Source organism: Chiloscyllium punctatum, chromosome 16 (genome assembly GCF_047496795.1).
Source record: "Chiloscyllium punctatum isolate Juve2018m chromosome 16, sChiPun1.3, whole genome shotgun sequence".
Lineage (NCBI taxonomy): Eukaryota > Metazoa > Chordata > Chondrichthyes > Orectolobiformes > Hemiscylliidae > Chiloscyllium > Chiloscyllium punctatum.
In genome coordinates, this window is record NC_092754.1 from 17,780,785 (window position 1) to 17,808,662 (window position 27,878).

Genomic DNA, 27,878 nt, shown 5'->3' on the forward strand with positions numbered 1-27,878 from the left:
CCTTTGCTCGTCATTCAGCCTGTTGACACTTTACTCATATCATCTAACACTTTTGGTCACCTGCAGACATTTATTATTCGACACTCTACTCACACCAGTTCTATGATCTTTTGATCTCTCTGCCTATAAATTGTGTCTGTGTGCTCTTCTCTGAACTTCACTGAACAAAGGGGCTGTGCTTCAATAGCTTGTGATTTCAAATAAACTTGTTCGACTATAACCTGATATCATGTGACTTCTGACTTTATTAAAAATCCGTCTGTCTATCTATCTCAGCCCTATCAAGTCCGCCAACAATTTTACATGTTTCAATACAGTTGCATCTCATTTTTTATAATCCAAGTACAGGCCCAATCTACTAAATCTCTCCTCGTATGGCAGGTTCTCCATGAGGCATTTAAATGTCTGCCGTTGATAGTCAAACATCTTTGCTACTAAACTCCTTCCCCAGTCCATTCCACAAGCTCCCCCCTCATTCCTTCGTAACTACTCTCTTGTAAGCTGAGCATAATTGTTTCGAACTCAAATTCCTCCTTCAAACTGCATGTTAAATTCTAACAGGTTATGGTCACTGTTGTGCAATGAATCTTTTATTCTGACATGATTTATTAAACCTGCCTCATTACATACCACCAAATTTAAGATACCCTGATCCCTGGTTTGATTCACAACATATTGTTCTAGGCAATTCTCCTGAATACACACACTGAATGTTTCCTTGTAGCTTTCTCTGCCAACCTATTAAAATCTACATGAAGATTTACACTCAAAAAAAATTGCAATATATGTGAAGATGGAAAAGTTGCCTCAACAGTATCTTTCTTCTTCCACTAAGCCATTAACTATTTGGGTAAAATTTAAAAAAAGTACCTAGACAAGTGGGTCTTCACACGAGCAAAAGTGATTACTACTGACAAGTACACCCTGACCATTTTTATCATCACCCAGTTCCACATGTGCTATTACAAGCAAGAATCAAAAGCAAAAACAATGGCTGATTTTACAGCACTAAGCCAGGGCTAGGAAAGCAATTGTAGCTTATCAACTGACAATGCAGCTGACATCAGCCAATTCAGTCCAGACCAGGAATTCAGCCTGGAACCTTTTGAATCTATATGGCTCAGTTACATACTGGCTTTGCCTGAGGTGTCCAGGGAGTTTTGATGTGGAAACCAAATCTCATGGTTATACTATTATAAACAATTACTGAATCATTCCATTAAATTACTGCCTGGTAATTTATTTCTACATATTGATTACTCTGTTTAAAAAAACATCAACTTTACTCCACTATGCATAAACTGAAAGTCGAAAGCATGTGACAAACGTGTACCTTTTTGTCTAAGTTACTGCACCTCTATTATGCTCAGCATTTCCAAAATATCGTGGTAAAAGAGAAAGGAACTTTCCAACAAACTAAACATTAAGAACAATAAGCTGTCAGCACATTTGAACCTCTTGAGGTTTGAGACATCAGTGATCTATTATCCTATTGCTCTTATCTAAAATATTTCAAGTTAGTGTTGAATCTCTCAAGTTTCAGTTTTCAAGATATCACATAAGTGACAAGGTTTTGGATAATTGTCTGGTATTTTAGTCTTGCAGAAGGGTTACACCCAAAATGCTGACTCCTCCGCCTCCTGATGCTGCCTGGTTTGCTGTGTCCTTCCAGCCTCCTGCTTGTCTACCAGGTATTTTCAACAAGAAATTTACTTCAAAACAAGATACCAATATAAATTTCATCCAAAATTTTGCAGGTATCAATAATATATACACTCACACTGATTTATTCCAACAGTACAAATTTTGATCAGTATTTTGTTGATAACTAGAGAAACACTATCTAATTCAGCACCCATCAACAAGCACTTCCAGTAAGCATTTCCTAAGCAAGTGCAGAATATATTAAGCTACAAAGTTTACTTTACTCTAAATCTTCATAATAACACACTCTCTTTCAGTTCCAAGTTTATTCTATGACATCTCTGGATAATAATGAGATAACGAGAATCCAGAGATTCCTGTTAGGGTGAGAGGAAAGGCTGGTAGGTATAGGAATGCTGGATGACTAAAGAAATTGAGGGTTTGGTTAAGAAAAAGAAGGAAGCATATGCAAGGTACAGACAGGATAGATCGAGTGAATCCTCAGAAGAGTATAAAGGCAGTAGGAGTATACTTAAAAGGGAAAGCAGGAGGGCAAAAAGGTGACATGAGAAAACTTTGGCAAATAGAATTAAGGAGAATCCAAAGGGTTTTTACAAATACATTAAGGACAAAAGGGTAACTAGGGAGAGAATAGGGCCCCTCAAAGATAAGCAAAGCAGCCTGTGTGTGGAGCCACAGAAAATGGGGTGAGATAATAAACAAATATTTTGCATCAGTATTTACTGTGGAAAAGGATACTGAAGATTTAGAACGTAGGGAAATAGATGGTGACATCTTGCAAAATGTCAATATTACAGAGGAGGAAGTGCTGGATGTCTTGAAACGTATAAAGGTAGATAATTCCCAGACCTTATCAGGTGTACCTGAGAACTCTGTGGGAAGCTAGAGAAGTGATTGCTGGTCCTCTTCCTCAGATATTTGTATCATCGATAGCCACAGGTGAGGTGCCAGAAGACTGGAGGCTGGCAAACATGGTGCCACTGTTTAAGAAGGGTGGTAAGGACAAGCCAGGGAACTACAGACCAGTGAGCCTGACATCGGTGGTGGGCAAGTTGTTGGAGGGAATCCTGAGGGACACGATGTACATGTATTTGGAAAGGCAAGGACTGATTAGGGATAGTCAACATGGCTTTGTGCGTGGGAAATCATGCCTCACAAACTTGATTGAGTTTTTTGAAGTAACAACGAAGAGGATTGATGAGGGCAGAGCATTACATGTTATGTATATGGACTTCAGTAAGGCACTCGACAAGGTTCCCCATGGGAGACTGGTGAGATCTCACGGAATACAGGGAGAACTAGCCATTTGGATAAAGAACTGGCTCAAAGGTAGAGGGTGGGGGTGGGGGGAGGGGGGGCAGGATTGTTTTTCAAATTGGAGGCCTGTGAACCAGTGGGGTGCCACAAGGATTGGTGCTGGGTCCTCTACCTTTTGTCATTTACATAAATGATTTGGATGTGAGCATAAGAGGTACAGTTAGTAAGTTTGCAGATGACACCAAAATTGGAGGTGTAGCGGACAGCGAAGAAGGTTACCTCAGATTACAACTGGATCTTGATCAGATGGGCCAATAGGCTGAGAAGTGGCAGATGGAGTTTAATTCAGATAAATGTGAGGTGCTGAATTTTGGGAAAGCAGGGCTTATACACTTAATGGTAAGGTCCTAGGGAGTGTTGCTCAACAAAGAGACCTTGGGAGTACAGGTTCATAGCTCCTTAAAAGTAGAGTTGCAGACAGATAGGATAGTGAAGACGACGTTTGGTATGCTTTCCTTTATTGGTCAGAGTATTGAGTATAGGAGTTGGGAGGTCATGTTACGGCTGTACAGGACACCTGTTGGAATATTGTGTGCACTCTGGTCTCCTTCCTATCGGAAAGATGTTGTGAAACTTGAAAGGGTTCAGAAAAGATTTACAAGGATACTGCCAGGGTTGGAGGATTTGATCTATAGGGAGAGGCTGAACAGGCTGGGGCTGTTTTCCCTGGAGCGTCGGAGGGGGAGGGGTGATCTTACAGAGATTTACAAAATTATGAGGGGCATGGATAGCATGAAGGACTTTTCCTTTGGGTCAGGAAGTCCAGAACGAGAGGGCATAGGTTTAGGGTAAGAGGGGAAAGATATAAAAGAGACCTAAGGGGCAACTTTTTCACACAGACACGAGTACAGGTACGGATATGAAATGAGCTGCCAGAGGAAGTGGTGGAGGCTGGTACAATTGCAACATTTAAAAGGCACTTGGACGGGCATATGAATAGTAAGGGTTTGGAGGGATATGGGCCGGGAGCTGGCAGGTGGGACTAGAGGTTGGGATATCTGGTCAGCATGCTCGGGTTGGACCGAAGGGTCAGTTTCCATGCTGTACATCTCTATGACTCTAGAGTGCAGAAGTGGGTAATCTTGTACAATATCCATAACCACTACCACTGTGGTATGACTGCTCAAATTCATTTCACTTACAATCCTTACATCCAGCAGACTAATAAGACTTTCATCTCATCTGTCTGAGTTTGATTTAAAGAGAAAAATGAATGACTAATCCACTTTATCACTTGGTCCCACAGAAATATTCAAACACTGAATATTAAACGGTTTGATGCCAAACCAAAAACAACTTCATTTTGCCCAGTTGCCTTTTTGTGAACTGTACAAAACATATTTTGGATATTCTCAAAAGTTTAATTTCAGATTAAATACAATGCAAGAATCTGAATATGAATTTATTAGATAAGAAAATGTCTGAGCACTAATAACTTCTCAAAAACAAATGCCAAAAACAATTTACTTTGTTATTGGCAGAGATTTTCTATTAATGACCTCATTGCTCCTAGGATTGGGAGACATCAAAAGCATAAATAGAATGATGTTCAGGATTCATCCACCTAAAAAGTGCAACGGACTTGTCTTTATGATACTGATCTATCAGCACTGTTCAAATCATGTTATTACAAGTTGTGAAAGCAGGTTAAAAAAAACTGGCAATTTATGGGTTGGCTCAGGTAAAAACAAACAAAAGTTGCCTACTGTCTTGAAAGCCCAGTTAATTTATTAATACCCTTCAGGAAAGTGAACCTGCCATCCATACCTAGTCCAGCTTCCATGAATCGCACACCAAGTGACTAATGTTTAATTGCTCCTCCAGCACCTCCACCCAAATGGAAGGGGCTTTACCTTTTACTCCAAACACACAAGTGCCATAGAAGAATAGATATGTTCTTTGTTCCATCGGTTTGTTTGGACTTGGTGTTAGCCTGCAGAATTGGGAACATAACTATTTTGGACCATGCAGCAGCATGTTTAGATGGTAACACCCTAGGTCGTGGAGTAGGCACATGGATCAGTTTCTGTTGAAGAATGACAACTTTGCACAGTATATCACAATGGAATTCAGGGTTTTTTGGGACATCAATCAGGAAATGGCCAGTAATCTGTCAGTGCTCTGGGAGACCACAAAAGCTTTCTTAAGGGGCATGATTATTTCACACTCTACAATGAGGAGGCGGTAGCGAGGACAGCAACAGCAGATGCTTGAGGCCTGGCTGAAGGCAGCCGAAGCGGCATATTATACCAGATCACCCATGGTCAAATTGCAATGGATCACGGCTCTCCGGGCTGCTCTGGACTCAGCCATCTCACAAGTGGCAAAGAGAGTGATCTTCTTTGCAAAGCAAAGGCTGTTTGAATACAGATACCTGGCTAGGAAGAAAAGTGCTCCATAGTCCATTGTGTCTATCAGGGAAAGAACTGGCAATATCACTCGTGAACGGAGGAAAATCAATGCCAGATTCCGGGAGTTCTATGCAGAGTTATGCTAGTGGGGTGGGGGGGGGGGGGGGGGCTTTGGGGATGGAGAAGTGAGAATGGGATGTTTTTTTGACAACTTGGACCTCCCTGGTATAAATGCAGATCAGGCCTCCCTTTGAAATGCAAGTCTGACAGTACAGGAGGTGCAAGAGGCTGTGAGGTACCTCATAGGTGGTCAGACACATGGTCCAGATGGATTCCCAAGTGAATTTTACAAGGAGTGCATACACACGTTAGCTGAACCACTGCTGGAGATGTTTAGTCATTCGTATAGCCAGGACTGTCTTCTGCCCTCTCTTACGGAGGTTAATATCTCCCTAATTTCAAAAGAAGGGCAAGTCCCCAAGGATTGCCCATCATATTGATCCATCTCATGGTTGACTATGAATTTTAAAACTCTATCAAAGTTGTTGGCTCTGAGACTGGAGAAGGTGCTACCCATTATTATAAAAGAGAACCAGATGGGTTTTATCAAGGGCCACAGCTCCTCCAACAATATCGGGCAGGTATTGAATATAGTGCACATATGTCAGCAGAGAATGATTCCCGGTTTGGTGGTCTCCCTGGATGCAGAAAAGGCTTTTGATTGGGTGGAATGGTCATACCTCTTTGCTGTTCTAGATCATTTTGGTCTGGGAGGGGACTGGGCCAGGTTGCTGGCAGGGTTATGTCAAGACCTTAAGGTAGCAGTTCTTACAAATAGGGTTAAATCAAGCAATTTTGGTGTGGGGAGGGGCAGCCTACAGGGATGTCCCCTGTCGCCGTTACTGTTTACCTTGGTACTTGAACCACTAGCGGAGGCTATCCGAAAAAGACCGTGAAATAATGGCACCTAAAGGTGGAAGTTGGGGAAACACAAAAATCACTCTGTGCACACGACATCCTTCTGTTTTTAGCTAACCCCAAAGAGTCCATACCGCGGCTAACAAAAAATTAAATTATTTGGCAACTTTTCAGGATACAGGATAAATTTTACAAAATCGGAAGTCATGCCTGTGGGGGGATTGGTGGAGGTACAGAAGCTGCAGGATGGAATGGAGTTTCCTTTTAGAGAAAACCTTTGTGACCATCTATGTAGGAATTTTTAATTACCTCTCACCTCCGGCAACTGTACTGAACTAACTTTGTGCAGTTGCTTTAGAGGATAAAGCAGGACTTACAGCAATGGAGGGGCTACCCATTTCATGGCAACGCCATGTAACCTTGATTAAAATGAATACCCTTCCTCAGTTGTTATATGCTATGAGGATGCTCCCGTTGTTATTACCCAAATGGGTGCTGCAGAGGTTTGCAGAATGGCTTGGATCATTTATTTAGTGATGTAGGCATCCCTTAATTAAATTTACCAAGTTGCAACTTCCGCAGGATATGGGGGAGGACCTCCCAGATTTGAAGAAATGCCAAATAGACACCCTGTTGTCATATGTAGGCAAATGGATGCGCAATGACTCAAAGTTGATAATGTTTGATGTAGAGGCCTCGCAGGCGAGATGTCCCCTCAAACTTATTGTTCATGGATAAGATGAGATTGGTAGTTGAGTACTGTGCAAGTCCAATTATCATAAATACTGTAAAAGCATGGAAGATAATGCAGCAGGGTGAGGGCAATTTGTTTAAGATTTCACCGTTCACTCAGTTAGTGGGAGCCCCAGGATTTAGACAAGGGTCAATGGACTTATGCTTCAGAGCACGGAAGAGTAAAGGAATCTCCTGTCTGGGAGATTTATTTGAGGGAGAGGTCTTGATGTATGTTAGCCAATTAGGTCAGAAATACAGAATCCCTAATAGGGACCTTCTCCAATATTTCCAGGTTGGGGATTGCAAACAGAAGATGACCACGCTCTTGACCCAGCCCTACAAGTCGGATATAGAATAATGACTGCTCCGATTTGGGGGCGCTCTCTCAGTTAGTACCACATATCATCGGCAGAGAGGGAAGCCTTGAGGGATATGGAGAGAATCCATGGGATTTGAAATCAGGAGTTGGGGAAAAACATCTCATTGGAAATGAGAAAGGATATATGGGGGAAATGTAAATAAAATTTCAATATGCAATAAGGCACAAACAATGCGATTGAAGATCCTCCACAGGGCCCATATGGCATCAGAGAGGTTAGCAAAGTTCAAGAAAGGACCTTCCCTGAAATGTCCCAAATGTAAAAACAGTTTTGGCATCCTTACACATTGCTTTTGGTCCTGTTACAAGATCCATGGATACTGGGGGGCCATAGTGAATGAATTGGAGAGGATCTTGGGAATGGAAGTTAGAGAGGATCCAATGTCACTTCTTTTGGGACTACCAAATCATCCCTCTTTGGGCGAGCACAGGAAGAGGGTATTGAACATTCTTACGTACTGTGCAAGGAAGAACACCCTAATGAATTGGATATCAGAAAAGCCTCCAGGTCTTGCAGTTGGCACTGATGGAGCACACCCCTCAAGGTTACCCAACAAGTATGGTGCACCGTGGAGTGGAGCAATTTTATAAGACATGGCAGCTCTTTCTAAACTACATAGACTTGGATCTGTCAATGGTACTGATTAGGGCCTTTATACAGCGGTCCTGGGACCCCTGGGAGGGAGGCCTAGTAAATTTGGATATAATCCCATGGACGGGAGCCTTGATGGAGGTGCGGCGAGTGGAGTAAATGTACTATAGCACAATGTAGTGTAATTTAATTTAATGTTAATTTATTTAATTTGAGTTTGTGCTAATTTAAGTAATTTGAGACAATTGTATCTTGAATAGTAGGCAGCTTATTGCAATGTTACTGTAATAAAATATAATTGTACATTATTATTTCTACTTTTCTGCACTTTTGTACTTTTATAACTTATTTTTGGTTTGTTTTTTGTCAACAAGTGAAAAATCTTTTCAATAAATATATACAAAAAAATGCTCCTCCAGCAACTTATGAATGAATATAATTGCACGTGGCCTGTACTGACCAGTTCCCAAGAATACAAGAGAAAGACCAATGATTCTCGTTGAAAAATGTACGAAAGGATAATTTTTTAAAAAGTGTGGTTATGATACTCCAACCATTCCCTCCACACACCTTTCAAATCGAAGGCTGACACTCTCATGACTATGGATGAACAATGGCATTCTTATATAAATCCAAAGATAGCAAAGAGTGAAAGATTAGGTACAAAAAGGCATAACTCACATGCATAACAAGTAACTGAGCGAAATCTTCCTGACATCACACACTTGTGCACACAAAGTATGTAAATTCATCTACCTAATGCTCCACGTAGACGATAAATAAATATCAAATTTTATTTTTCAATCAGGATATCTTAACACTCAATTGATCATTTTAAATTAGTGACAGCTATGACAATCCAGCACTGTCATCTTATTCTGGGTTCCAGTCAATCACCGGACATTCACCGTACTGAAAGGTTAAAAGTTATATGCCTGCCTTAAGTATATAATCTAGCTCTGCTTCAATACTTAGAGTTACACTACCAGAGATACCATCTTTCAGATAAAATAAAGCAACAGAAAAATAAGAATTTATCATTTGCTCATCTCAAGGTTTCCAAAAGTAATAAAGGGCAGGAAAGTGCTCACTATTGTAATTTCTATAAACACAACAGCTGATAAGTGCATAAAATCACAAACAGCAGTTGTACTATCACATATTTTGCTTTTGGTGGATTGGTCAGGAGGTAAATATTGGCAAGGACATTAGGAAGAGTCCTCAATTATTGATATAATAAGACAGATATGATGAAATATATGACTTAAAACCTTCAAAACATAGTGCAACAAACTTTGAGAATATGACAATAATTGCCTGAATACATTTTGTGTACTAGCTATATTTCTACTTAAAAAAGGTTAAAATTGTTTCTGGCTTATGCTAAAATTATTGATCTCAAAATATAGTCGCAGGAACTGGACTTGAGCTAAGAAAAGGGATTGGGGAAAAAAATTAGCAGAGTGCTTAACCAGTATCTAATGTCTCTTTCAGGAAGGTGCTGATTTGAAGAATTTAGGAGGAAGACATGAATAAATTTAGCTATGATGCCTTTGATGATTAAAATGCCTAGTAATACTGTGTCATGGCTAACCCTTAAAATGAAACCACTTAGGCAATTTAATTTTGTTGGCAAAAAGGGTGGTGGGAGTTGTGGTGAGAAAGCACATGAAGGGAAACCATAGAATCAAAGAAACCAAATAACTTCAGAAATAAAGCAGCAAATTTACAAAAGCAAAAAATGTCAGCTAAAATAGCTTAAATAAAGGTTTCAAGCTTTGCTGGGAAAAGCAGGAAGTCCAGCTCTGTGCAAAAACAAGTTTAGGCAGCTGCAAAACTTAAAATTAGTTATTAAGGAAGGTCATAAACTGCAGTGGAAAAGAACATATTGACAGATCACTTCAAACTTCAAATATGTATGAGAAAAGACAATTGCGGTTTGGATAAAGAGTTTACTGACCAAGCATATGAGATGGAAAATGATGAGGAATGGGTTTAAGGCATGAAAGACAGTTATCAGATTTAGATAAGGATATGATGTGATGGGCATGTGACCAAACTTTAGGGGACACCAGCAATTAATGTCATCACCAGAGTCAATACGAGTGGTCACGGTTTTTCATTATCGCTACTCTATATCACAAAATCACTAATATGATTAAACGATCACAATCAGCAAAAGATTAACATAAGTTTATCATAAACACAGCAGGAATGTGGGGAGGACATAGTGTTCATCAGATGTTTGATTGATATGTTGATTGGGGAAAAACTGAATAAATACTGAAAATTGAGAGTGGCACTTTGGAGTAGTCCAAGGGAGCACTAGATTAGTAAATGCCTGTACCGCTACTCTGCTGAGGCTTTACAACCTCTACTTTGACTAGGGCTTGTTACTCTGTAACGGTGATAATATATTAAACAGTGAATGTTTAAATAAATGTACTAAACCTTTACTGGAATGCTTCTAAGAATTTTACTCTGAGCAATTGAATGATCTCAGGCAAAGAACCAGGGAAGGTTGAGTAGAGTCCTGTAGGGAGTACTCCCTTACCCAGAGAAGCTCTTGGGGAGGCTTGGACAGTGGGTGGAAAAATGAAACATTGAAGTTGTGTGCTGGTAGTCAAAAAGCACTTGTCTTTGTGTACTGCCAAACTAGGTGTCTGAGAAACATCCCAAAATGCTTCATATGATTAATTATTGTAACTGAAGGACAAGATTTGGAGACGCTGGTGTTGGACTGGGGTGTACAAACTTAAAAATCACACAATGGCAGGTTATAGTCCAACAGGTTTATTTGGAAGCACTAGCTTTCAGAGCGCTGCTCTTTCATCAGGTGGTTGAGGAGTATAAGATTGTAAGACACAGAATTTATACCAAAGTTTACACATCACACTATAAATGTTTGCTATAAATTCTGTGTCTTACAATCTTATTCTCCACAACCACCTGATGAAGGAGCTGTGCTCCGAAAGCTAGTGCTTCCAAATAAACCTGTTGGACTATAACCTGCCATTGTGTGATTTTTTAAACTGATAGACTTTACCCTTCATGTAGGACTAAAGTTGCCATGAACAACAGTCAGATAAAGATTCAATTTGTCTCTCTTGATGGTGTTGGAGGATGGCTGGGGGGAGTTATTTTGCCAAGATCACTTTATGATATTTTTTAAATACCACAATGTGATAGCAAAATTTTACCTTGAATACGTATGCTTAGAATGGATAAATGTTCTTAAGTGGATGGCCATCCCAGATGGCTGAAGGAAGAAAGAATGAGGGTAACAAATGTTTTCCATAATCTTTCAATCTCCTTTGGAGAGGGAGAAATACTAAAGGATTTGAAACAGAGAAATGTAACACCATTAAATCAAGCAAAAATGCAGATCTCCAGCACCTGCAGGTCTTTGTTTTATTTACAGTTCTCTGGCTAGGCTACAAACAGATTGTTGCAGTTAATTTTGGTCACATTCGAGGAAAGATATGGGTGTTCTCATGAAGGTGGAGCAACTGATTGACCAGAAATCATTCCAGCAGCATTCAAAAATACACAATAGTAAGTGAATTCTCCCTGAAAGCCTCAAAATACCCAAGAAAATTCAATCATAGGACAAGCAAATTCAGGAAAAAGTCACCTCAGTGGAAAGGACAGATTTGGTGAGCAGCTGCTATTCCAATCCCCAGGAGTTTCTCTCGTCCATTTGCTGATGGAAGAAGAGTGAGCAGCCAAGTAACTGAAAAAGAAAGCAAGTGAGCTAGCGAGAAACCCAGAAGGAAACAGCTGGTGAGCCTTTTGTCAGTGGGATTTCACTTGCCAGTGCCCCGAAACACTGTCAGGGTGGGAGGAGATGGAGGCCACGATAATGAAGGTCATGGCAAGAAAAACATAGGCCTCAAGTAAAGTGTGGGAAGAGAGTGGTGCAAAGTAAGGCCAGGAAAAGAGGAAGGCTGCAAGAAACGGGAAATGGGAGAGGCTGAAAGGAGGAGGAGTAGAACAGACGGAGACCGCAAAGCGGATGGTGAAAGACGGAAAACAGAACTTTTGTTGCTAATATATGCTGATTGTCTTGAACTATTTTAAGTATGGTGCTGTCTAAGAATTAATGTTTTCCTTGTGTATCATGGCAAATTGAATAATAAGTGAGGAATTTGATGAATTCTTCTCATTCAAGTCCAAATACCCCATATATGTCAATACAAATACAGGAAGTATTGACACTACATGGCTGCATCATTTAACAAAGGAGTCAGTGAGCATAAAGTTGTATCTATCCAGAGAAGCGAAAAGTAGCTCAAGAACATCAAATGAATAGCCCATGAAATAAGTTATTTATGCCCTGGATTCATGAGATGAGATATTTTATCTGGGCTAGGTTGAAGAATTCAAAGCAGTAATCCTTGGTGAAGAGATTGACAGGAACGTTGTTAGTGCTGTACAAAGCTACGACAGGTTTAGACAGGGCAGACAAAAGATGTTTCCATCAACTGATAATTCAAATATAGAGTCAAGAATCAACCATATTGTTGTGGGTCTGGAGTCATATGCAGGCCAGACCAGACTCTTGACAGAACAGCCCAATAGTCCTCTGGGACAATGGCAACTTTACCCTTACAATCCTAGCTGATGGTACTACTGGATAAGTAAGGTTCCAGAATGAAATCTGGCTTATTAGAAAGTTCACAACAACAACTGGTTTTGAAAAGAGAATCGTTCACATAAGTAAACAACACCTACCTGCTTCAACTTTCATATCCAAATTCCAAAAAAAAAGTGATATTAGTACATATAAGTTATGTAAGTTGTGTATTTTTCATCATACCTCCCCCCAAAGAAGAATGAAAATATAGCCCTAGGAAGTATTTTCTATCCAAAAGATCTTAACAATGTTACATTAACAGAAGTACACCTACATTAAAACACAATACCTTTCATAACAATTGTAGTTTACACAAGATATGTGGATGACAGTATTGTACCATTCATGTATGCTCTTGACACAGCATCCAACGTAACATTGTACTTGTGAAGGTGAAGTCTTAAACGCTAGAGAAATAACTGCAAGTCCTTGTCACAAAGTCAAGGAACAAAAAAACCTAAAGTATTATGGCCCATATAACTATCGGTTTCACTTAAGTTTCGATTACGTAAACTTCAAAGTATGGAAAACAAACACACTTTATCCACTATCAAATAGTTCTGCTGACAGACATCAGTTTCTTCACAAATAATCAGTGGATCCTTATAACAACACAAGACCGATGTCACAAGTTTTGATAGCCAGCTTGGATGGCTTTTCACAATTGAATGATACTAAAACTGGTGCAGTTGTCAGCACAACTTCAAGTTGTCAATGGGTCCCTGGCATTTTGTTCATTTAAATTTCTTTTTATCAATATGTTCAACCAAGTGAAAAATATAGTGCTGAAGTTCAGAATAAACTTCTGATAAAATCCACTGTTAATATCACAAAACTTTGTTTTCCGCCTTAGGCATGGGAAAATCCAAAATTGCCCTTAATTTGCAACTAGATAGGTGATAGTTAGTACTGTCCTTATAGCATGGCCCAAATAAGTTAGCATTGCTTTGGAAAAGTCAATTTTAGTTAAAGTTATAAGCAAATTAGACCTTTTTTAAAAAAAATTTAGTCAAACAGTTTAAACTTCATCCCGATCACAACAATATTGAAGACGACAACATAGTTATTTAATCCTTCAGTAACTTTATTAGATCTAGTTGTTGGTGCATTTTCACTCCAAATTGCATGACTTTATCTTGATAAAGTCCATTGAGATTTACAAAAGCTGATATTTCTTTGACTTTTTCAGTCAACAGAAAATGACAATATCCTGGCGAACAAAAATGCAATTATTTCACTTCTATTATTGCATCTATTTAGTCTCCAGCAATTATCTTTGGTATGCCTGGTCTTATAACAACGGAAACATGTTATTTGCTTTATGTACTTCCTTGATTCTAGACTTGTTTTTAAGTTGTTCCATTAGGACCAGCACCTCTTGTATCTGTAAATTTTCTGTTCCTCTAACTTCCTTGATAATTCCCATATAACTATTTCCCTACACACAAATGTCTGCAAAAGATAGTATGCATATCTACCAGAACCACTGCTTCTCAGATCTTTGATACATGATAATTATTTAACTATGTTGAGATTTGCAGGAATGCTATTTCTTTCACATCCATGATTTCCTTGACATTCTCAATTTTTCTCTAACTTCAGGGATTGAACATAAAATATTATAGCGCAGTACATGCCCTTCGGCCCTCGATGTTGCGCTGAATTGTGAAACCAACCTGAAGCCCATCTAATCTGCACTATCCCATTATCAACCAAACATTTACCCAATGACCATTTAAATGCCCTTACATTTGGACAGTCTACTACTGTTGCAGACAAGGCATTCCACACCCTTACTACTGAGTAAAGAACCTACCTCTGACATCTATCACCCCTCAATTTAAAGCTACGACACCTCGTGTGAGCCATCACCATCCTAAGAAAAAGGCTCTCATTGTCTACCTAATCTAACCCTCTGATCATCTTGTATGTCTCTATTAGTCACCTCTCAACCTTCTTCTCTCTAATGAAAACAGCCTCAAGTCACAAGACCTTCCCTCCATATATGAAGCAAGGGCATCAAGGGATGTGGAGTTAGGCCATAGATCAGCCATGATTTTATTGAATGAACAACACATGTTCTAGGATCTGAATGGTCTATCCCTGTTCCCATGTCTGATTAGGTCTTTTCATGAGATTCCTAATTTTTATGAGATATGCTCAGGGACAAGCTCATCATCATTAACCATTGCTACTTTCAGAGACTACAGATTGTTATTCTTACAAATTGACATGTATCCATAGCTGTATCTGTCAACATTTCCAACAGTTTGTCTTCTTTACTACCTTTCCAAATAAGGTGAAAGATACTTCCTCCTCATTCTCTGTAAATATAGACTCCTAAATCAAATACTTCATTTGAATCAGAATCATAGTCCAAGATACTATTCTTGTGTCAAGCTTTTCATTGGCCAAGCCCATTCTGTCTCATTTCCTTATCTCTTTGGAATCTTATTTCCTCATATTTTACTTCACCATTGCCTATTTTGCTTTTCTTGCTTTTTTCTTCAAAAACTAATTCTAAATCTTCTATCTTTCTTTAAGTCAAACCTTTTCAGCATACAAGATGTTTGCCCTCATTAACCAGAGTAATTAATCATTGAACCAAACAATCAATTACCCGAACGAGATGGGCAGGCAGTATTTTCATTTGGATAACTGATTATCCGGTTAATTGATTCAATGCCTCTCCTCTGGAGCTTGAAGTTTCCTTTTTCCTCGCTCTGCCTGCTTTGCTCCCGCTCTCTGTCTCAGGGTTTGTTTTTGAGCAGACATGTGTGTGTTAAGGGACCTGCAGCATTGCTGAAGCCTTCAACCTCCCCCATACCCCATCAGTTCAATGGGATTGATGCAGCGAGCACTTGCTATATCCGCTTCCTGTTCAGGAGACTAGGCAGCAACACGCCACATGCGATCCCCCTCCTCTTTAAATTACCTGCTTGCTCATTTTAGACTTAAAGATTTTTAAATAATCCACTGTTAGCTCTTCTATACCCTCAAAAGCACTAAGCAACACTCAGTCCAGCCAACCCAATCTTTGTAATAAACACTGTGTCCAGAATCTCCATGGAGTCATTTCTTTGAAAGAGACAGATTCGTCAAAACAAATTCAAATCCTAGTCAAGAAGCCTAACTTATGATCCCAGCAGAAGCCAGATCCAAGACTGAAACCTTCTTGATAGTTTTTTGTTTAGTTATTTAACGTGGTGATTAGTCATTGAGATTCGCAGAGAAGACTGCAGACATTCTTGAACAAAACAGGAAAAAATGTATTGCACACAAAAAAAGCAAAACATATTTGCCAGTTAGATAGATCTCAAAGCACACAGATTTCCCAATACTGTCCTCTCACAAAACTCAGGTCCCGATATATTACACCCCTATCTCAACTCAACTTTCTCCTTAAATGACATTACGATTTCTTGACTAAGGACCTGCAGAGATAATTCAATGAGTTCTTTCCAAGTCATTTCAAACAAAGCAAACACTCCTGGTTTGGAAATTTATGAACTTAGGTGCCTTTTTTGCCTGAAATCACTGCTAGGAAAGAAACTCAATTACCCTGGTGCCTTCTGACTGGAATTTTTTTTTAAAAACCTAACTAAATCCTAGATTCTTCTGAAATAAAAAACAAAACTAATGGCTGTGGTTCCCTAGAATCATAAACAGAACATGAGGTTGACTGAGAATAATCAAGTTCAGGGAATACTTTATGGAGCATCCTCTCAGTTCCAAAGTTGGTCCTTGACTTCTTCCCCAAGTTCTCGTGTCATATCACCTAACGTTCTCTAAAAGGAGCAATGCCACATAACTACATAACATGGAGTTCCATGTCTATCTGAACAGGTGTAAGCCCAACAATGTAAACATACTGCCATTAATACTGGTCACCTGATTTCTGACAAATGATGGATTTAGTTACTATTCTGGAAGGACATTGACTTTTTTTTAAAAATGAAAACTCTTAATAGATCTTTTGCTGTTTGAATTCATGTACCGCTGGACATTAGAGCACGTCTGGGAAAATTTGAACAAAGTGAAATCCACAAATGATCTTAGAGGAACCTGTTTGGAAGAGATCAAAGCACAGAAACAGATAAATAAAGAGTTTAACATGTGGCCTTACAGTAAGTCTGCAGTAGTCAGTAGATTGGGTTCGTTCTTGATTATATGTTTTGAGATATGTCACAATTAAATTTAAAAATAAAAGCCAGAAGTATTAAGTTAGCCTGGATCAGCGTTTTGCAGAAGAATAAGACAGTGCTATTTTCTGGGTCTGTAGAAGCAAAAATGGCCTTAGGTAGAGTGATAGATTCTTCTTGGAGAAAGTGAGGACTGCAGATGCTGGAGATCAGAGCTAAAAATGTGTTGCTGGAAAAGCGCAGCAGGTCAGGCAGCATCCAAGGAGCAGGAGAATCAACGTTTCAGGCATGAGTCCTTCTTCAGGGATGAGGAAAGTGTGCCAAGCAGGCTAAGATAAAAGGTAGAGAGGAGGGGAGCTGGAAATGTGATAGGTGGAAGGAGGTTAAGGTGCGGGTGATAGGCTGGAGTGGGGTGGGGGCAGAGAGGTCAGGAAGAACATTGCAGATTAGGAAGATGGTGCTGAGTTCGAGGGTTGGGACTGAGACAAGGTGGGGGGAGGGGAAATGAGGATACTGGAGAAGTCTGAGTTCATCGCTTGTGGTGAAAGGGTTCCTAGGCGGAAGATGAGATGCTCTCCTTCCAGCCGTTATGTTGCTATGGTCTGGCGATGGAGCTGCAGGTCATTGGTGGAGTGGGAGGGGGATTTGAAGTGTTGAGCCACGGGGTGGTTGGTCCGGGTATTCTCTGAAACGTTCTGCAAGTAGGCGACCTGTCTTCCCACTATAGAGAAGGCCACATCGGGTGCACTGGATACAGTAAATGACATGTGGGGTGGTGCAGGTGAACTTGTGGCGGATATGGAAGGATCCCTTGGGGCCTTGGAGGGAAGAGAGAGAGAGAGAGAGAGAGAGAGAGAGAGAGAGAGAGAGAGAGAGAGAGAGAGAGAGAGAGAGAGAGAGAGAGAGAGAGAGAGAGAGAGAGAGAGAGAGAGAGAGAGAGAGAGAGAGAGAGAGAGAGAGAGAGAGAGAGAGAGAGAGAGAGAGAGAGAGAGAGAGAGAGAGAGAGAGAGAGAGTGTGTGTGTTGTGTGTGTGTGTGTGTGTGTGTGTGGGGGGGGGGGGGGGGGGGGGGGGGGGAAGGTATGGGCGCAAGTTTTGCACTTCTTGCGGTTGCAGGGGAAGGTGCCAGAAGTGTAGGTTGGGTTGGTGGGGGGTGTGGACCTGACAAGGGAGTCACGGAGGGAGTGGTCTTTTCAGAACGCTGATCGGGGAGGGGAGGGAAATATATCGGGGAGGGGTCCGTTTGGAGGTGGCGGAAGTGATGACAGATGATACAATGTATATGGAGGTTGGTGGGGTGGTAGGTGAGGACCAGTGGGGTTCTGTCCTAGTGGCGATTGGAGGGGTGGGGCTCAAGGCCAGAGGAGCAGGAAGTGGAGGAGATGCGGTGGAGATCGAATCAACACGGACATTTACTATAAACCGACCGACTCCCACAGCTACCTAGACTACACCTCCTCCCACCCTGCCCCCTGTAAAAACACCATCCCATATTCCCAATTCCTTCGTCTCTGCTGCATTTGCTCTCAGGAGGACTAGTTCCAATACCGAACAACCCAGATGGGCTTTCTTCAAAGACCGCAATATCTCCCCAGACGTGGTCGACGATGCTCTCCTCCACTTCCCGCCACCAGGACAGAACCCCACTGGTCCTCACCTACCACCCCACTAACCTCCATATACATTGTATCATCCGTCATCATTTCCGCCACCTCCAAATGGACCCCACCACCTCCCCTATTTCCCTCCCCTATCAGTGTTCCGAAAAGACCACTCCCTCCGTGACTCCCTTGTCAGGTCCACACCCCCCACCAACCCAACCTACACTCCTGGCACCTTCCCCTGTAACCGCAAGAAATGCAAAACTTGCGCCCACACCTCACCCCCCTTACTTCCCTCCAAGGCCCCAAGGGATCCTTCCATATCCACCACAAATTCACCTGCACTTCCACACACATCATTTACTACATCTGCTGCACCCGATGTGGCCTCCTCTATATTGGGGAGACAGGTCGCCTACTTGCGAAACGTTTCAGAAAACATCCCTGGGACACCCGGACCAACCAACCCAACCACCCCGTGGCTCAACACTTCAACTTCCCCTCCCACTCAACCAAGGACATGCAGGTCCTTGGACTCCTCCATTGCCAGACCATAGCAACACGACAGTTGGAGGAAGAGCGCCTCATCTTCCGCCTAGGAACCCTCCAACCACAAGGGATGAACTCAGACTTCTCCAGTTTCCTCATTTCCCCTCCCCCCACTTGTCTCAGTCCCAACCCTTGAACTCAGCACCACCTTCCTAACCTGCAATCTTCTTCCTGACCTCTCCGCCCCCACCTCCACACCCACCCCCACTCCAGCCTACCACCCTCACCTTAACCTCCTTCCACCTTTCCAACGCTCCTGCCCCAAGTCCCTCCTCCCTACCTTTTATCTTAGCCTGCTTGGCACACACTCCTCATTCCTGAAGGGGGGGGGGGGGGGGAATCATGCCCGAAACGTCGATTCTCCTGCTCCTTGGATGCTGCCTGACCTGCTGCGCTTTTCCAGCAACACATTTTCAGCTCTGATAGATTCTTCTTGTCAGATGTGGGAGTTTAGGGAGAGTTTATGTGTTATACCTGCAATAAAATGTCTTTCGTTGGGAATCCTATTATTAGATGAGGTTCCCTACAGTGTGGAAACAGGCCCTTCGGCCCAACCAGTCCACACCAACCCTCCGAAGAGTAACCCACCCAGACCCATTTCCCTCTGACTAATGCACCTAACACTATGGACAATTTAGCATGGCCAATTCACCTGATCTGCACATCTTTGGATTGTGGGAGGAAATCGGAGCACCCAGAGAAAACCCACGCAGACACGGGGAGAACATGCAAACTGCGCAAACACAGTTGCCAGAGGCTGGAATCGAACGTGGGACCCTGGTGCTGTGAGGCAGCAGTACTAACCACTCAGCCACCGTGCCGTCCAAAAAAAGACATGACTGTCAGGAGTGGGATATTATATCGAATGGATCGGTTAGAGAGACAGTTAGAGGCAATGAGGAATTTACAAGAGCAAGGGGATGTAATGGATGGCAGAAAGGTCACAGAAACAGTCACATAGATGGGTTCACTCCAGGAAAAGTAAGTGATCTTGGCAGGGAGTGCAGGAATCTTCTGTGGCTATCCCCATTTCAAACAAGTATGCTGCTTTGGAAAATGTAGAGGGTGATGGATTCTCAGGGGAATGTAGCACAAACAGCCAAGTTTCTGGTATCGAGACTGGCTCTAATGCAACAACAGGTACGTCGGGTTCCAAGATATCAATTGTGTTAGGGGACTCTGTAGTCAGAGGCACAGACAGATGTTTCTCTGGCCAGCAGTGAAAAATCAGAATGGTGTTATCTCCCTGCTGCCAGGACCAAGGACATCTCAGAGGGTGCAGAACGTTCTCAAGGGGGAAAGAGCGCCCAGCAGAAGGTCATTGTACATATTGGAACCAATGACATAGGAAGAGAAAAGAGTTAGGCAGGAATTTAAAAAGGAGGTCCTTGAGAGTAATAATATCTGGATTACTCCTGGTGCTGCGAGCTAGTGAGCGTAGGAATAGGAGGATAGAGCAGATGAATGCATGGCTGAGGAGCTGGTGTATGGAAGAAGGATTCACATTTTTGGATCATTGGATTCACTTCTGGGGTAGAAGTGACCTGTACAAAAAGGACAGATTGCAGCTGAATTGGAAGGGGACTAAGATACTGGCAGGAAGATTTGCTAGAATTGTTTGGGAGGATTTAAGGTGGGGGGACCCAGGGAGATAGTGAAGAAAGAGATCAATCTGAGACTGGTACAGTTGAGAACAGAAGCGAGTCAAACAATCAGTGCAGGCAGGGACAAAGCAGAGAACAAGGTAGGACTGAAAGCTTAAACTGCATTTATTTCAATGCAAGAGGCTGAACAGAGAAGGCAGGTGAATTCAGGGCATGGTTAGGAACATGGGACTGGGATATCATTGTAATTACAGATACTTGGCTCACGAATGGACAGGACTGGCAGCATAATGTTCCAGGATACAAATGCTACAGGAAGGACAGAAAGGGAGGTGGCATTTTTAATAAGGGATAGCATTATAGCTGTACTGAGGGAGGATATTCCCGGAAATACAGCCAGGGAGGTTATTTGGGTTGAATTGACAAATAAGAAAGGGATTATCACCTTATTGGGATTCTATTATAGACCTTTTAATAGTCAGCGGGAAATTGAGAAACAAATTTGTAAGGCGATTTCAGTTATCTGTAAGAATAATAAGGTGGTTATGGTAGGGGATTTTAACTTGACAAAGGTAGACTGGAACTGCCATAGTGTTAAGGGTATGGATGGAGAGGAATTTGTTAAGTGTGTCCAAGAAAATGTTCTAATTCAGTGTGTGGGTGTATCTACTAGAGAAGGTGCAAAAAACTTGACCTACTCTTGGGAAATAAGGCAGGGAAGGAGATGGAGGTGTCAGTGGGGGAGCACTTTGGGGCCAGCAACCTTAATTCTATTAATTTTAAAATAATGATGGAAAAGGATAGACCAGATCTAAAAGCTGAACTTCTAAATTGAGGAAGGCTAATTTTGATGGCATTAGGCAAGAACTTTCAAGAAACGCCAATTTCGCTGCTCGTTGGATGCTGCCTGAACTGCTGTGCTCTTCCAGCACTACTAATCCAGTATTTGGTTTTCAGCATCTGCAGTCATTGTTTTTACCAAGAACTTTCAAAAGCTGACTGGGGGCAGATGCTCACAGGTAAAAGGGACAGCTGGAAAACGGGAAGCCTTCAGAAATGAGATAACGAGAATCCAGAGACAGTATATTCCTGTTAGGGTGAAAGTATAGGGAATGCTGGATGACTAAGAAAATTGAGGGCTTGTTTAAGAAAAAGAAGGAAGCATATATCAGGCATAGATAGGATAGATTGAGTGAATCCTTAGAAGAGCATAAAAGGCAGTAGGAGTATACTTAAGAGAGAAATCAGGAGGGGACATGAGACAGCTTTGGCAAATATAATTAAAGGAGAACCCAAAGGGGCTTTTACAAATAAATTATGGTCAAAAAGGTACAAGAGAGAATAGGGTCCCTCAAAGATCAGCAAGGCGGCCTTTGTGGAGCTGGAGGAGATACTAAACAAGTATTTTGCATCAGTATTTACTGTGGAAACAGATATGGAAGACATAGACTGGAGGGAAATAGAAGGTGACACCTTGCAAAATGCCTATATTACAGAGGAGGAAGTGCTGGATGTCTTGAAATGCAGAAGAGTGGATAAATACCCAGGACCTGATCAGGTGTACCCTAATGCTCGAAGTAGCTCAGGAAGTGATTGCTGGGCCTCTTGCTGAGATATTTGTATAATTAATAGTCACAGGTACAGTACTGGAAGACTGGAAGTTGGCAAACATGGTGCCACTGTTTAAGAAAGGTTGTAAGAACAAGCCAGAGAACTATAGACCAGTGAGCTTGAAGTCAGTGATGGACATGTGTTGGAGGGAATCCTGAGGGACAGGATGTACATGTATTTGGAAAGGCAAGAACTGATTAGGGATAGTCAACATGGCTTTATGCGTGGGAAATCATGCCTCACAAACTTGATTGTGTTTTTTGAAGAAGTAACAAGGAGGATTGATGAGGGCAGAGCATTACATCTGATGTAATGGACTTCAGTAAGGCGCTCGACAAGTTGCCCCAGGGACACTGGTTAGCAAGGTTAGATCTCACGGAATACAGGGAGAACTAGCTATTTGGATACAGAACTGGCTCAAAAGGTAAGAGACAGAGGATGGTGATGGAGGGCATGTTTTTCAGACTGGAGGCCTGTGACTACTGGAGTGCCACAAGGATCGCTGCTGGGTCCACTACTTTTCATCATTTATCTAAATGATTTGGATGGGAGCATAAGAGGTATAGTTAGTAAGTTTGCAGATAACACCAAAATTGGATGTGTAGTGGACAAGTGAGGAAGGTTACCTCAGATTACAATGGGATCTTGATCAGATAGGCCAATGGGCTGAGGAGCGGCAGATGAAATTTAATTTAGATAAATGAGAGGTACTGCATTTTGGGAAAGCAAATCTTAGCAGGACTTATACACTTAATAGTAAGGTCCGAGGGAATGCTGCTGAACAAAGAGACCTAGGAGTGCAGGTTCATTGCTCCTTGAAAGTGGAATTGCAGGTAGATAAGATAGTGAAGAAAGCATTTGGTATGCTTTCCTTTATAGGTCAGAGTACGGAGTACAGGAGTTGGGAGGTCATGTTCCGGCTGTACAGGACATTAGTTAGGCCACTTTTGGAATATTGTGTGAATTTCTGGTCTCCTTCCTATTGGAAGGATGTTGTGAAATTTTAAAGAGTTCCGACAAGGTCTACAAGGATGTTGCCAGGGTTGGAGGATTTGAGCTTTAGGGAGAGGTTGAATAGGCTGGGGCTGTTTTTCGTGGAGCGGAGGTTGAGGGGTGACCTTATAGAGGTTTATAAAATCATGATGGGCATGGATAGGGTAAATGGACAAGGTCTTTTCCCTGGGGATGGGAGTCCAGAACTAGAGGGCATAGGTTTAGGGAGAGAGGGGAAAGATCTAAGAGAGGCCTAAGGGGCAACGTTTTCACGCAGAGGGTGGTATGTGTATGGATTGAGCTGCCAGAGGAAGTGGAGGAAATCAGTACAATTGCAACATTTAAAAGGCATCTGGATGCATATATGAATAGGAAGGGTTTGGAGGGATATGGGCCAGGTGCTGGCAGGTGAGACTAGATTGAGTTGGGCTATCTGGTTGGCAGGGATGAGTTGGACCAAAGGGTCTGTTTCTGTGCTGTGCATCTCTATGACTCTAAATAGCACCTACATCTCTATTTTGAAATCCAAATTCCAAGTGATTTCTTTTTACAAATATTATGTATCTTTTGTCAAATATATTTCTACACTAATCTTGCCATTCCTTCAATGAGAGAGATTCTACAGGCTCGACATGGCCCATTTTTATTGGGGTATACAGTCTAACACATCTATATTGAAAGTCATCTGCCAATTACAGAAACAATCCTCTAAGTTTACTCACATCTTGCTGTATTTTCAAATGTTCCTGATGTCACCTGCAAATTTTAAAATCATGGTTCCAATTCCAATTCCACAGGAAAAACGTGAACAGAGTTCCCAGTATTGATCCATGCGGAATGCCATATCCACTGTTAGCAGAAGGGTAATACCTTTATTTCCACTTTCCCGTCTCCTGCCAATTTGCTATATGTTTCCAGTTCTGCATATTCTGATCCTACTCGTTAGTTGATTATATGGAATCTGGTGAAAGGCAGTCCAAATACATCATATTGACTGCTTTAGCCTGATCTATCCTTATTGCTGCTTATTTCGAAAGAATTCACTAAGTTTGTTCAAAACATCTTTCCCTCTTACAATCCAAGATACTTAACACTGTTATATCTTTCTCGTTTCTAGGTACTTCTTCATTAAGGATTCAATTATCATTTGACCTCATTCAAAATATGACACTTCTGTCAATGCAGTGTTTTCGCATAATTCGATAAACTTAGACTATGAACTCAAGTGCTCCAAAGGGAAAATGGTCCAACTTAAAAAGGTTTGCCATGCAATTTTATTTTACAACCTTTAATTATTTTTCATTATCACTGGTTAATTAATGATTTTGGAACCAAGACTGTTGGTTTGATAAAATAGATAGATTTCAATACACTGTTGAAAGATGAAGGCTCAGTCTTCTTGCTAACTTGAATATTTAAAAGAAGGATACCAATGCTTGAACAATGACAATGTATCAATCAAAATCCTAAATACTTGCACAACACCACACCAGAATAAGGTTTGACTCAAATACAAAACTCTCAAAAATGTAAAGTCATATTTAGAGTAAAATATTTATTGTTAATCCAGAATTGCTGTCAAAAGTGTACAATTATACTCAACACTGGAAAATGTTTCATACTTCTCTCAGATGAAACAAAAATCACACAATCGTTTTTAACCTTTTGTGCATTAGTATATAAAAGAAACAAAAATTTTCTTTTTTCCATTTTTATTACGTCTGTTGAAGAATGGCTCCAAGGTAGACCATTTGTACCTTACCCAAATTTGGGTATTGTTCACACCTGAGTCTGGAAAGAAAGGACAAGATTTTAACTCACTCAAAACCCATTAACTTAAACCAAAGTTAAAATCAGACCCAAAGTGTTGGCAAGGGATTTGACAATGGGAAGGACCATAGCAAAATCCATAAAATCCAATTCTGTACAGGCCTGAAGACAGCAAACTCATGTGTATTTTTGAACAAAGATCACTAGGTAGTAAACGAGAACAGAAATTTCCCCAGTGAAATAAATTAGCCTTTTTTCACATTGAACCTTCTGGGTCATTGATTCGGAGCTTCACCAAAATGTATTTACTAAGGCATATGATCAGGAATTCTAGGTATTTAACTTTAAACATGACAATAAAATCATCAATTAACAAGTTACATTGTCAAAATTATCTTTTAAAGAAAACCATTTTTAAGACTTACTTACCTCAGATTCATTTAGCTATGCTTTCCATTTAGAATTAGATTTTACAATCCTCAAATAGTTTATACTTTCAAAGAGTGCACATGCATTGACTGGGGAAAGAAATTTGAACTACCAGAATTATGCATTTTCTACAACACTGGTTAATTTAAGTCATGTTCATTAACAGCAGAAAAACAGAAAATGCAGTACACTCAGTTGAAGTAGCATTTGAGAGTAGACAATGGGTTGCAAGACCCGTGGGAGAAATGAGTGAGAAGCAGACAAGATCTTCCTTGATGTCAGCAGCAACTTACAGCATTTTCAAGGAGTTCCAGGCATTAAGATACGATCTTGCTGGGGAATTGAGATATCTATAAATTGAGATTATTGCTTCTTAACAACTTCATTAACAAATCTGACCTTATTCATAGGCATCTCACACATACCACGAGGAAACTAAATATCAACAATTCCCAACATCGAAATCAGAGCAAATACTTAACTTCAGCTTGTCACTTGTTCTTCTAGCCTGCCATCTTGGACACCCAACAGTACCTCAGGGAACACTCTATACACCAGCTACATACAACCCACCATCCATGGACCTTCACATCCAACAAATTCCAGCATCTCAAAACCTTTATAGTAGTAGCTCTCTAATTCACTTGCTTGACAGTTGTGGAGGGGCGATGGCCTAGTGATATTATTTCTAGACTGTTACTTGAGACCCAGTTAATATCCCGGGGATCCAGATTCAAATTCCGCCACAGCAGATGGTGAAATTTGAATTCAATAAAAATGTGGAATTAAGGGTCAAATATGGCCATGAAACAACTGTCGATTGTTGGAAAAACTGATCTGGCTCATTAATGTCGTTTAGGGAAAGAGATGGTCATCCTTACCTGTTCTGGCTTACATGTGATCCAGAGCCTGTGGTTGACTCTTAACAGCCCTCTGGGCAATTAGGGATAGGCAATAAATGTTGGCCTACCCAGTGACACCCTATCCCATGCCTGATTTTTGTTTTAAATTCTACACTTCATGATGTACAAGCATTGCATACAGGGATACTTTGCACGAAAGGACAGACATAAAACTCTCACAATGGACCAGGCTGCGTCTCAGGGCCACTCAACCACTCAGCTCTGACATGCATGCTCACATCCCTGCTTTGCCTATTAGCACAGTCACAGAGACAGAATGCTTTTCTTGCTGGTCAGCAGTCCTTTGTCATGGGGGCAAACATTTGCTGAATAGCGCATTGCAACACATGAACATATCTGGAATAGTGTCAAGTCAGGCATCCGACCTCACTGTGACAGTTTAATAAGGCAGCACAAAGTCACACATGGTAGCATTCTGAGCATATTTCAACAAAATTGAAATGTTATTTGCAGAGAAATATCACCAGTGCCACCTATGTGCCATCAAGAGACTGTCCTTTCCAACCCATTGGCATTGGAAGTTTTGGTCAGGTGACCCAGAGAGCATTCATGCCTAGAGAGCCCAGACGTACGGAATATGTCTAAGACAGAGAGCAGCCTCATCGTTTTGAAGCTGCACAGGTGTGAGGATCACGTGAGGTCACAGGTAGAAGGCCCAGCCACTTCTGAAGTAATCAATCAGAGAAAAGAACGAGGAGCTTGTGTGTGGTTTCTTCTCTGGTTGGGTACCTATTATCAAACATGTGCTCTCTTTCTGAGGAAGAAAAACCTAGTAGGAAGTTAAGATGGTCCATTCCCCCCATTACCTCAGCAATACCGTGGAGGACTAATGGCTAATGATGGAATGCAGGTCTGTCTGTAGCAGATCCAACATCTGCTGACATGGCTCTCCAGGGCAGCTGCCAAATTGTCCATGAAGGCAGCTAGACAATCAAATGCATGAGGCAACTGGGCACTTTTAGCACTGCTGCCCATGAACTGAGGGCCTCTGCATCCCACATACCTGCCTAGTGCTCCTATATCTGGTTCTACATGTATACAGAGTCAGTGTCTGCTGGTACTGCAAAGGATCTCTGCTTCCTGGGGTTCAGACACCTGGCTTCTAGCAATCCTCTGAATGCCAGCAACCTGGCGCATTTCTTCCTCAGCAGGCTGCAGAGATATGTTCACCAGCTTGTGTTCTCAACTTGAACATAGCTGAAGCTGCTACTGAGCTGTTGGTATCTAAACTGACGTATGGTGCAGGAGGCAGCCTTGCTGATTTCTTCTTCTCCTCCCCCCCCCCCCAAATGAGGCCTCTGAACGTAGCTCCTCAGAGCACAAGACAACTGTTCTTGTAAGATAGCCCACTTGACTGCTAAAATAATACACATCCCACTAGGACCTACAACACTCAAAAGAAAGATGCTGCAGCCAAAGATTATAAATTTGTGTGGATTAACTAACACCAACAATGGGACTTATGTCAGAGTTGGACTGGAATGAACAATGTTACTTACCTGGTTGATAAGACATGAATTTCTCAGCATCCCCCCAGGAGTGAGACCACTTCCTCTCCTGCAAGGGCCTTCTGGGGCATGAAGAACCTAATGGCAGGCATCACACCACCTCTCCCAGCCCTTTTTGCCTTAATGGGGGCTGTTTTGTTCTGGAATGAGAGAAAGG

General features: G+C 41.5%; 1 protein-coding gene across 7 annotated transcripts in view; it reads right to left on the reverse strand.

Moving 5' to 3' along the window:
* The window catches only part of camta1a (calmodulin binding transcription activator 1a), a 1,308,418-nt gene that overhangs the window by 1,248,743 nt on the left and 31,797 nt on the right, over nt 1-27,878 (reverse strand). The window contains exon 2 of one of the 7 annotated variants that reach the window (XM_072586308.1): nt 27,713-27,861. The exons of the other annotated variants lie outside the window; for them this stretch is intronic. Within the exon in view, the coding sequence (XP_072442409.1) occupies nt 27,713-27,728 (16 nt within the window). The 5' untranslated portion in view covers nt 27,729-27,861. The remainder of the gene's footprint in view (nt 1-27,712; nt 27,862-27,878) is intronic. 7 annotated transcript variants of the gene reach the window in all.